At 43.9% G+C, this 12141-nt stretch overlaps 1 protein-coding gene across 1 annotated transcript; it reads left to right on the top strand.

Moving 5' to 3' along the window:
• Positions 1-3712: 3712 nt before the first annotated feature.
• On the top strand, positions 3713-7220 carry TMEM169 (transmembrane protein 169). Its single transcript, XM_047085124.1, has 2 exons — positions 3713-4071; positions 6421-7220. The coding sequence occupies exons 1-2, from the start codon at positions 3801-3803 to the stop codon at positions 7041-7043; spliced, it is 894 nt and encodes a 297-aa protein (XP_046941080.1). The 5' UTR covers positions 3713-3800; the 3' UTR covers positions 7044-7220.
• The last annotated feature ends 4921 nt before the right edge of the window (positions 7221-12141 follow it).

Raw genomic sequence — 12141 nt, 5'->3', positions numbered from 1 at the left:
TTTTGGCATTTGAAGAAATATGATATAGAGTCGGCCTTGTCACATGATAATATCAAAGATGCATAATTTTAATACAGGAGCTTTGCTTCAATTTGAGTAGCGCTTAGAGCCTAGTTAGATTTTTTGGTCTGTTATTTTTGCCCCCCTGGCAGAGCCAGCCCACTAAACATTAGGACCATTTAATACAAATGAGAGGAGAAGCCTTGTTACTGAGCATAAAGAGAAACCAAGGAGTGTGCATGTGGGATTGAAAGAGAGGAAAAACTCAGAGACCACTGAAAGAAAATGAAGACTTGGAAATTGAGAACAAAAATAACAGAAAACTGGCAACCTGGAGTCATAGAGAGTGGCCAGTGTCCAGGATCCTGGGGTGGCAGGGTTATGAGTAGAATCTAACAATTCTCAATGAGTTGTTTGTGAACCGGGGAATTTGCTAAATAGTTTTTACCAAGTATAAACAGGTATTTATTTGGTAAATAGTTTAGAAATTTTTCATATTAATAGAAGTTGTTGTTGTAGTCAGATATTTTCCCAGTATAATTACCAATCATATTGGATAACAACAAGGCTGTTTGCCTCCTCTACCCAGTTTAAAACTGGGTTTGTTAAAAGTGCATGTGAGGGGGGCACCTGGGTGGCTCAGTTGGTTAAACATGTGACTCTTGATTTGGGCTCAGGTCATGATCTCACAGTTGGTGAGTTCAAGCCCCACATCAGGCTCTGTGCTGTTGGTTCAGAGCTTCCTTGGGATTCTCTCTCCTCTCTCTGCTCCTCCTCTGCTCTCTCTCTTTCTCTCAAAAATAAATAAATAAGCTTAAAATTTTGGGGGGGCACCTGGATTGCTCAGCCGGTTAAGCTTCTGGCTTTGGCTCAGGTCATGATCTTGTGGTCCGTGAATTCGAGCCCCGCATCAGGCTCTGGGCTGACAGCTCAGAGCCTGGAGCCTGCTTTGTATTCTGTGTCTTCCTCTCTCTGCCCCTCCCTGTTCGCACTCTGTCTCCCTCTTTCTCTCTCAAAAATAAACGTTAAAAAAATGAAAGTGCATATGAGTATTCTGGTTAGTAAAGGAAGAAGAAATAAGACAAATGGAATACCACTATTTTGTAACTCCTGATGAATTGATGGGTCTAGACAGTGATCATCAATGGGTACCAATTTCACAAGAAATGGCCAAATTGCCATTAGGTGCCTTCACATGGTAGTACAAAATGCCCTCTATAACACTGTCTGGCCAAAACAACCAGCCAAAAACATTCTAACATGAATCTGATCAAGCCTATCTAGCTACCAATTTAGAGGAAATACATGGTTCAGAGGAACACCTTACAGGAATGAGATTAGCAAAATCTAGATCATGGCAATCTGCAGGATAAATGACCTGCCTTCTTTAACAAGGAAATGGGAAAGGAAAAAATTGGAGGGTGAGCATATAGACCTGCACTGTCCAATAGAGTAGTCAGTAGCCACATGCGGCTATTTTTAAATTGGTGAGAATTCAATTAAAAAAAAAAAAAAAGCAATTCCCCAGTTTATGAGTATCATTTCTAGTGCAATGCAGAAATTCTAATGGACAGCATTGCTATAGACAAACAATTATAGGATCTGTGTGCATTGCATAGACCTTATTTGGATCCCAATTCTAGAAAATAGACTTTAAATTGTTAAACAGAGAAATTTTAAGTGACTCGATATTTGATGACATTAAAGAATTGTTTTTATTTATTTAGAGTGGGGGGAGGGACAGTGAGAGAGGGAGAAAGAATCCTAAGCAGGCTCCACGCTGTCAGCACAGAGTCTAACGCAGGGCTCAATCCCACTAACTGAGATCATGACCTGAGCAGGAATCAAGAGTTGGATGCTCAATCAACTGAGCTACCCAGCTGCCTCAAGAATCATTTTTAAAAAATGAGGTGTGATGGGGTGCCTCGGTGGCTCAGCTGGTTAAGCGTCTAAACTCTTGATTTTGGCTCAGGTCATGATCCCACAGGTTCATGAATCTGGGATGAAGCTCTGGGCTGTCAGTGCAGAGCCTGCTTGGGATTCTTTCTCTCCTGTCTCTCTGCCCTTTCCCCTGTGTGTGCTCTCTCTCTCAAAATAAACTCTACAAAGAAGCTCTTTTTAAGAAATGAGGTGTGATGATGATATTGTGGCTTTTTTTTTTTTTTTAAGAGAGAGAGAAAGCATGCATGCGTGCAAACGCAGGAGAAGCAGAGAGAGAACATTAAGCAGGCTCCAGGCTCAGTGCAGAACCTGACTTGGGGCTTGATCCCATGAGCCTGGGATCATGACCTGAGCTGAAATCAAGAGTCAGACACTCAACCGACTGAGCCACCCAGGCACCCCTGTGGTCATCTTTTTTTTAAAAAAAGAGTCCTTGTATGTAAGAGGTACATACTGAAATAGTTAGATAAAATGGTGTCTGAGATTTGCTTTTAAATAAATTGGCTATGAATATTTTGATTACAGTTGAAACTAGGTGAAAGGGACAATGAAATTTCATTAAAATTGTTCTCACTTTTGTACAGGTTTGCCTCTTTCTAGAATAAAAAGGTTCTCCATTTACATATGTTTGAAACTGTTCATAATGACATATTTTTGAGTTTCTGTTTTTGTTTGTTGTTGTTGTTTCAAAAAGCATATGAGCACCTAGCTGCCTCAATATGACTAACTGGGAATTTGCTAATTTCCCCCTCTTTAGTAGCAGCACTGAAAACATTTCTCTCCTCTTAATGGTTCAGTGTACCCAAAACACAGGCCAATCAGTGTCTTCTTTAAAAGATGTTATACAGGGGCGCCTGGGTGGCGCAGTCGGTTAAGCGTCCGACTTCAGCCAGGTCACGATCTCGCGGTCCGTGAGTTCGAGCCCCGCGTCAGGCTCTGGGCTGATGGCTCGGAGCCTGGAGCCTGTTTCCGATTCTGTGTCTCCCTCTCTCTCTGCCCCTCCCCCGTTCATGCTCTGTCTCTCTCTGTCCCAAAAATAAAAAATAAACGTTGAAAAAAAAAAATTTTAAAGATGTTATACAGACTTGCCTCTGTCCCTACCTCTCTTTACCTGGAGGACAGAAAGAGGAGAGAGAATGTTAAAAGCGGAAAAGTATACATCCTCTCTACTGGTCTCCCAGAATGTGATAGGACAGATATCAGGAATTTTCTGGGATCTTGGGCCAACAAGAAGCCAGGAGATGCGTGCCCTTCGTAGAATAATACCATGGTAGACATGGTTGGTGATGTTGTGCCATCTTTGGGGAGCTTACTGAAAGTTGCTTTCATCCACTTGAGTGTAGTTGTAATGCAGGTCTCGGCAGCCAGAAGCCTGAAGTACTGGTCCCCGCCATCCAAATCGCCATGTTTGGTGGGAGTGACAATAGTTTTTAACTCCCATTTATCTATAGGGCTTCCTCACCCAACTTCCTTTTACTCAGCATCTGGCTAAACTGAGGAGTTTTGCATGACTTTACAAGGTTGTGTAAATGACAACGTATTATTGCAACACACATACAATTTTATTCACAGGAATCCAATTTTGTGAGAGTATTTCCGCAGCACTCCCAAAATACAGTGTTATGAGACGCAAAGGGAGGAGAAGGCTTCTGCCAAGTTGAGAATCATTTCCCAGACCCCTTTCCATCTCACCCTACTTGCTTCCTGTTGATGGCTTTGCTTTCCTATTTTATGTGGAACTTATTGGTGGAACATCTTTGCATAGCCCCATCCAGGAAGAAGCTCTGTGATGTGTGCGTCGTGAGTTTGCTCAAGCAAGTCAGACTCTTCACAAGGAATAGCGAGACGTGGGGACTGGGATGGAAGAGCTGGCACCAGTAGAAGTCCAGGGACAGCTCCCAAGCCCCCACCAGGGCTCTCTGAGGAAGGCCATGGCCGCTGCCCTCGCCCTGGATGGGGAATCCACAATGGGTCGCCGGAAAAAGAAGAGGAAAGAGTCCCGCCCAGAATCTATCATCATCTACCGGTCAGAAAATGAGAAACTGGATGAGGAGCCTGGGGAATCAGAAGGTGGAGACCGACCTAAAGAAGAGGAGGGGGATGATTTCCTAGACTATCCTGCAGATGATGGTAAGTCTCTGGGGCCACTTACTTAAAGCCACAGGAAGGAATGAGGATTCTCCAGGAGATAGACAGGGATTCCCTCAATGACCTATTTCTTCTTGTTGATACAGTTCTTCTCACAATGTTGCAGTCTTCATTCAATAAAGGGACGGTATTTATTAAGCATTTACTATGTTCTCTTCTCAGTGATACGGAGACCTCTGTCCTTTCTGAACTCCTAGTGTAATAGAAGAGACTGACTTATACACAGAAATTAGTAACACAAGGAGATTATGCTAATTGTTTAATACACATAAGATAAAGAAGCTGATAGTTGACTTTTACAAGAATCGGGAAAATGCAAATTATAACAGCAAGAAGTTATGATATCCCTTTACACATAAGTTGGCCAAAAGTTGGGTAAAATATGATAACATCAATCTGAGAAAATGGATATACTCTCATATACCTCAAGGAGAAATGGAATCTGCTTTACCCACTTTGTAGGGAAGTTTATCAGTATTTATTAAATTCCAAATATGCATATCTTATCGTCTAGAAATTCTTAGTATCTACCCCATGAAACTTATGCCCATAGGCATAAGGATGCATGTATAAGAATGTCTGTTGCTGCTAATGAAGCCGTGGACTGTCTGGATTAAGCATCACCACGCAGCAGTAGACAGATGAGGTATATCTATTTGTGTAGATGCTCTAATCTCTAAGACATAGGCCCACAGTGGACAAGGCAAGCAATGTCCCTGCTCTCATGCAGTTTACCTCCTAGTCAAGAGAAGACAGACAGTGAACAAGTCAGTAAGTAAAAGGTAATTTCAGGGAGTGATATGAGTTGCAAAGACAATCAACCATGGCGATGGTGGAGGGCATGGGGGGAGAGATTGCATGGCTGTGCAAGGGCCTCTGAGAAGTGACATTTGAGCTGATATTAAGGAGCTAGCTATGGTCTTGGGCAGAGCTTGTAGAGGAGGGGGAGCAGCAGGGGCAAAGACCCTACGATGGGAGCACCACTGGCCTATTCAGAGAATGGAGCTATTTCTGTGTAGGGAGTATAGGGAACTGTGGGAGGATGGGCAGAGGTGTTTAAGAGGATTATGCTGGGCCTTGAAATCATAGTAAAGAGTTGGGGGTTGGTTAAAAGTGTAAGGGGAAGTCAGTGGAGGGCTTTTAAGCAAAGGAGAGACACCATCCCATTTATATTTCTAAACAACCACTCTGGCTTCTCTATAAAGAGTGGATTATAAAGGGTAAGAGTGGAAGCTGATGAGAGACTGTCGTATCACTGCAGCCACGACGGCACTAACATAGAGGCCAGGACAGGTGATAGCGGGAGAGACAGCTAGGGAAGAGAGGCAATGTGGAACTTGTTAACGGATCAGAGGCAGGTAGCGAGAGATGGGGAAGAATCAGCAATGATTCCACAGAGAAGTAGGTGGTGGTGTCATTTACTGAGATGCGGGAGATTGTGAAATCCTTAGGTTCTGGGGGAGCAGTACAACTCTTCTATCTGAATAGTCAGAGTCCCGGCCATTCTCCCAGGACCTGCTCTTTAGGTGGGTCCATTCGGTCCCTCTTGCAGTCAGGGAGCGAGAAGTCCTGCCCATACTCTCCCCCACCTCCACTCAGAGACTACTTTCACATATGAAGGACCACAGACTTCCCTGTTTCAGTATCTCCAGCCTCACTCCAGGATGGATGGCCGAAGGATGGCCGTTTAATGGTGGTGGTGGTATGTGGGTGTGTGCGTGTGGAGGGTGGGCATTTGTGATACGGGTGGTGTATGTGTGGTGTGTGTGTGTGTGTGTGTGTGTGTGTGTGTACAGAGCTTGGGTATGAGGGCTGAGATGACCCCAGGCATGTGAGGAAGCCTTTTCTCATGGAAGCACAGAGACAGGGCTGAGAAGGGAAGGGGAGCAGGGTGCCCATCAGTCTATACACACACGATGCCATCTTCACACACGCTAGTAGACGCTCCCAAGCAGTATTTTCACAGCACTTATACACTAGAAATAAGATCATTCTAAAGCAGTGTCTGTGGCAAAGTCCCTCACACCTCTTCACATCACAGAGACTGTGCCAAGATTGAGGCCCAGAGAAGTGGGGAGACAACACTCTCCTGCTTCGCCGTTTTCTCAGGGCCCACCCGTTTGGAGGGAGAGTTGACTGGGGGAGTAATAAGACCAGCGGTCACCTTCCTGAGGGAGGTCCACTCAGTCCCTCACTGAATCACTGACTCTAGGACTGGGCCAGGTGCTATGAAAACAGGAACCCTTGTACCCAGCCCCCAGCTCAGGGGATGACACTGTGATGAAATGCCCACTCTTCTGACCTTGGCTTCACCTCCTTAATGCCCTGCAGGTACGTGGAACATGCCTTTGGACAGCCGCTATGTCACACTAACCGGGACCATTACTCGAGGGAAGAAAAAGGGCCAGATGGTGGACATCCACGTCACATTGACGGAGAAGGAGCTGCAAGAATTGACGAAGCCAAAAGGGTCATCAAGAGAAGTAACGCCCGAAGACAGAAAGGCCTGCCAAATGGGAGTTGACCGTGGGCCCCACGTGGTCCTTTGGACGCTGGTCTGCCTGCCTGTAGTCTTTATCCTCTCTTTTGTTGTCTCGTTCTACTATGGCACGATCACCTGGTACAACATCTTCCTCGTGTACAACGAGGAGAGGACCTTCTGGCACAAGATCTCATGTTGCCCCTGCCTCATTCTCTTCTATCCAGTGCTCATCATGGCCGTGGCCTCTTCCCTGGGCCTCTATGCTGCTGTGGTCCAGCTCTCATGGTCCTGGGGAGCATGGTGGCAAGCTGCCCGGGACATGGAGAAAGGCTTCTGTGGCTGGCTCTGCAGCAAGCTGGGCCTGGAGGACTGTTCTCCCTACAGCATCGTAGAGTTGCTTGAATCTGACAATATCTCAGGCACTCTCTCCAACAAGGACTCCGCCCAGGAAGTAGAAACTTCCACCGTCTAAACTTCCAAGAACTTATTTCCTTCTGTGGTCCCAATAGCCTATATATCATCTTCCAATTCCAGAAGATTTGTTCTTGACATTAGCCCCCTACCCCTCTCAGTTCTGGAAAATTCTAGCCTGCACTCTTCTGTCCTACCATCTTGATGGTTCCAGGAGAGCAGGGAACAGAAAAAGCAATTTATGCCAAAGCGATCCAGCCATGGGTGAATTCTTCTCATTCCTTGCTCTAAAATGACCATCTATCTGGGACAGGAAGCTTAGTTGTGTGTAAGTTCAGGAGCTTGAAGATACTGGTGCCTGGAACCCAGGGGAGTATGTGACACAAGGTGACAGGGTGAAAAGAGAGGCTCCAGGGAGACCAAGTTCACCAAAAAGAAGTAGGATGGAGAGAAACAGGAAGCAGGGCTACCACAGTGTAGCCGGGATAGTGTAGTAAAGATCTCTGTGTACCACTTAGATTTTGATTTAGTGGCATATGATTAAAACCTTAAAATATCTGTAGTTCAAATAAGATGGAAGGTTCTTTACTTCTTGTGCAGAAGTCTGGAGGCAGACCATCAGGGGACCTGATGAAGTCATCCAAATCCCAGGCTTTATTCCCCTACCATTAGTAGGAGGTAGCCCTCTTTGTCCTTGTCTTCAACACCTCTGTGCTGACTCCAGCTCCGGCCATCACACCCACCTTTCTGGCAGGGCAGAGGAAAGGGCAAAGTGCCTATCTTCCCTGTTTAAGGAGACTTCCCAGAAGTGTCACTCAACAGTTCTTGGATCTTATTGGCCAGACCTTAGTCACATGACCTCACAAGCGCAAGAGACTGGGAAATGTCTTTTGGTTGGGCAGCTATATTCTAGGCTAAATTTTTGGGTTCTGCTAATTTAAGCAAAAAAAGAAACATGGCTATTTCGGCAGGCATGAAAGAATCTGCCTCACAGTAATTACTTAAATATATCCAGATCCCAACGTGCTAATATAGTTTTATTTATTTATTTATTTATTTATTTATTTAGGCCTGAATGTTACACAGAGAATTTATACATAGATACTAGCTATATATACTATGTATATGCTATAAATAGATATTAGCAGCTCATGTACTTTGCAATTAGTCTGTAATGTCATGTGGTTTCAGGGTTTTTAGGAAGGAAGAGTGAACAGTTGAATGCAATTGGTAGCATAACTTTTTTCCTGGTAGTGAAGGCAGGACTGGGCAGTGATATTTAATCTAATCTACATATTAACGATTGTGTAGGGAGGGATTGAAAACTTCCCCCAACAGGGATCAGTAGCCCTAAGCATGTAGAAGACAGAGTTAGCTTTCTGTCTTTTGGCAAGACCTCACTTACAGCCTCACTCACTCAGACCTTTCTGGAGTTTAAGGAACAGTGGCTTTCCACTGTGAAGCTTGTGTCTTCCTGGCCACTAGGGGGTGTAAGCCAGATGAATACAGTTTGATAGAATCTGAACCTTTTTTCCTTTTTTTAAGGTTATTTATTTATTTTGAGAGAGAGAGAGGGAGAGAGAGGGAGAGAGAGGGAGTGCATGGGAGGGGCAGAGCCAGAGGGAGAGAGAGAGAATCCCAAGCAGGCTCTGCATTGTCAGCACAGAGCCCAAGCACTGGGGGCTTTGACCCACGAACCTTGAGATAATGACCTGAGCCAAAATCAAGAGTTGGACGCTCAACCAACTGAGCTACCCAGGTGCCCCAAACTTTTTTTTTTCCTTTTTAAATTTATTCTTGAGGGTGTCTTTCTAATTTCAAAGAATTGAATCCCAAGAGGTCAAGCAGATTTTGGAGGTTGGGATCCTCACAAGAACAGCTGGTGCCCATTTCTTGTTCATGTCTCAGGAAGAAACTGTGGAAAGACCTGCCGTGAATCAAACCAGATGAGTCAGTAGTGCCCTCTCACGGAAGGCCCGGGACATTTGCCTAATGTATGGCGAATGCCACCTTCAGAAGAACCCCTTTTGAAAACAACGACAAAAACTTAGCTTCACACGAAACGAAACAAAACTTTGTCCAGCATTTTTGAAAATAAACTTGGTGCTCTCTGGTGCTTTTGCAGAAATGTAAAAAATTGAAATGAAGACAAAGAAAATAAAAATAAAATCTAATTAACATTTGTTCACATAGCCTTTGAATGTCTCTAAAATGGCTTTGAGTGCTTCAGCCTGCAGAAAACGGGTGAGTGTGGTAGCTGTCCTATATATGTATAACCATCTTCATATGGATCCTTATATCTTGAATCTTTCCACTAATTTAAGGGGATTTACCTAAGCCTCCATTAGGAAGTTGCAACCACACTTGTCACATTTTTCTGGGATGAGGGAAACCAATGGCCAAGGCCAAACATAATCATGATTAGGACTAGGGTATAGTGGCCATGGTGGCATGGAGGAGGATGGGGTGAAGGTGAGGTTCAAGGGATTCTTAGATGAAGAGGACATGGCCTTCATCCTAGTTAGGCTCACAACCTAGTGAAACAAATGGGCTTATAAACTGCAATCATTCAAAAAGGGCTCTAACAAGGTTTGTAAAAGCCTAGACTAGAGGCAGGAAAAGTTAAACAGATCTAAAGCGATCTCATCTTTGCTGTTAGCAAATACCTAGAGAATAAATACCATACAGGAACATTCTGTTAGCTCATAGTTATTCAATCTTCATGGTGAATATCAGGAAGGAAGACTATGCTTTCCAACTGCTTTGCAGCCATAATACACTGAGCTGGGTAAACTATAATTGATCCAGCATGATGATATTGCTATTTCTAAACCATCCTGTCTATTGACATTAAGCAACACTTTCATGTCAGTTCAAGTCCAAGGGGGCATAAAACCCTTATTCTGCAGGATTTTCATTTTTTTTAATTTATTTATTCATTTTGAGAGAGAGAGAGAGAGAGAGGGAGAGAGAGAGAATGAGTAGTGGAGGGGCAGAAAGTGAGGGAGAGAAAGAATCCCACATAGGCTCTGCGCTGTTAGCACAGAGCCTGAGGCAGGGCCCAGACTCAACAAACCATGAGATCATGACCTGAGCCGAAACCAAGAGTTGCATGCTTAACTGACTGAGCCACCCAGGCACCCCTCCAGGATTTTCAATATAACAAGATGCTAACTTTTAAAAAGTTTAGATGACCTAAAAGTTTCCTTGTGCCCTTGATGGCCATCCATTGCAACAGCTTCCTGGATGACATAATTCCCCCTCCCCCCTCCCCTTTTAAGATGCAAACAAGCAGAAGTACTAGAATCTCTTATTCCTCCCAGGAAAGGAACCTGTACTGGAGAATGTGTGGGTGTGAGAGAGTGGGGAAGAGGGAGGAAGAGGAAGAGAAAAGAGAAGAACTAGAAACGACATGCAAGACAAAAGCACAGACATTGTTGACACAAAATGAACAAACCTTTTAGAATCTCTAAAAGTAAGAAAGACTTTTATTCAAGCCCAAGTGATGACATGCTCTTTGGAGAATGAAGTTTTTACAGAGATTCATGCTCTTTGGGAATGAAGTTTTTACAGAGATTCATGCTCTTTGGAGAATGAAGTTTTTACAGGGTTATGTACTGTAAGGCACGAATCACCAGCTTAAACGCAAAGGGATGCAGGGAGTACGAGTATTGATCGATAACTCAAGGACAAGATGGGTTCCGTCATCCACAAAGCATATGTATGATGTACATGTGGCAGCCCATAAATCAGGTTACATACAGTCATGCTGACTTAGTAAGAAACCTAGAATGGCTTTCTTTGTCTATCAGGCCTTTCGAGAGTTTTTCTCTCATCAACATGAAGGTTACAAATTTCCTTCACCATAGTGAATTTCCAGTAATTCTATCTACTTGTTACATAGAAAAAAATTTTTAAATATTTGAGTTTTAAAAGAACCCCTTGGGTTTGAACCAAAAGCTTGAAGTGATGTGACATGGGCTGTGAGCACATGATCAACATTTTTGTAATTAAAAAATGTTTTTATTTTTTTCATTAAAAAACGTTTTTATTAAAACACAAGGACCAGACGTGTGGGCAGAAAAAGGTTGGGATGGTGAGGAGCAATTGGTTATATACTTTTAAGTAGGGGGGTAGGTGGGTGAAGACAAAGGAAGATTCTAAAATGGATTTTCATATATTAAAGATGACTTACAGGATCTTAGAGGTCTGGCTATTGTCAAGCTACAGTTGCTTTTTGCCTCTATCACAGCATTGACATTAAGGCAGTTGTGAGTTCCTTGAGGAATGTCATCCTCTGCCTGTCTCAAGTATTTGTTAATGGACTGCAAGTTGTAAGGAAATTTAATTTTACTTACATCTTTTTTGCCTTTGCTCTCCTCATCATGAAGAGCCTCCCCAGTTCTATGAGCACGCTCTGAAAATGTCTGACTCTACTGGCACCAGTGGATAACACTGTCTCCCTCCAGGCCCCTCCTTCCTCATGGTATCCTTATCTTTTCAGCTTCAGTTTCTGCTTATCCCAGGCCCATCTGCAAGAGGGAGAGAATCTGGTTGGATTTGATTCCCCGGTTTGGACATAAGTTTGCAGCTATTGTGCAGATTGCCGGACCCTTCGTGCAATCACCTCTCAGCTAGTTGGTCATTCGGTATAGAAGATCGCTGTTTCTGTGCAAGGCTAAAGCAAGCTGGGCACTTTCTTTTGAAAGGGGCAGTGAGCATGTCAGGCACTGTGACTGATAGCCCCCAGATCTAGAACACCTCCCTAGATTTGCTTTTGGAATTAAACCTCACCTCCTCCCTTCCAAGCCAGCAACACTTCAGACTACTGGGAAATCCTTAGCGGGTGCTATGTCCTGCTTCCTGGCCTGTGCACGTCCCATTTCCTCTGCAAAGAAAGGAATCAATCCCACTCCTGATTGCCTGGAAATCTTCCTTCAGTAGTTGGTTCCAAAGTCATCGCATCTGTTTACTCTTTCATTAGCCCCTTTTTGAAAAACAAAACAAAACAAAAACAAAAACAAAAACGCCCACAACAGGATTTTAGAGAAGCTAGGTGATTTTCTGGATTCATACTCCTACCCAAAGAACTCGAACTCCAGAACTCTGACACTAACTGCTGCAGGGATTACTCTCAATAACGGCAAAGGGAAGCGAAT

Source organism: Lynx rufus, unplaced genomic scaffold (genome assembly GCF_022079265.1).
Source record: "Lynx rufus isolate CCGP_SWC_20201006 ecotype Redwood Valley unplaced genomic scaffold, mLynRuf1.p SCAF_2, whole genome shotgun sequence".
In the NCBI taxonomy this organism is placed as follows: Eukaryota; Metazoa; Chordata; class Mammalia; order Carnivora; family Felidae; genus Lynx; species Lynx rufus.
This window is presented reverse-complemented; position numbering and strand designations above follow the sequence as displayed.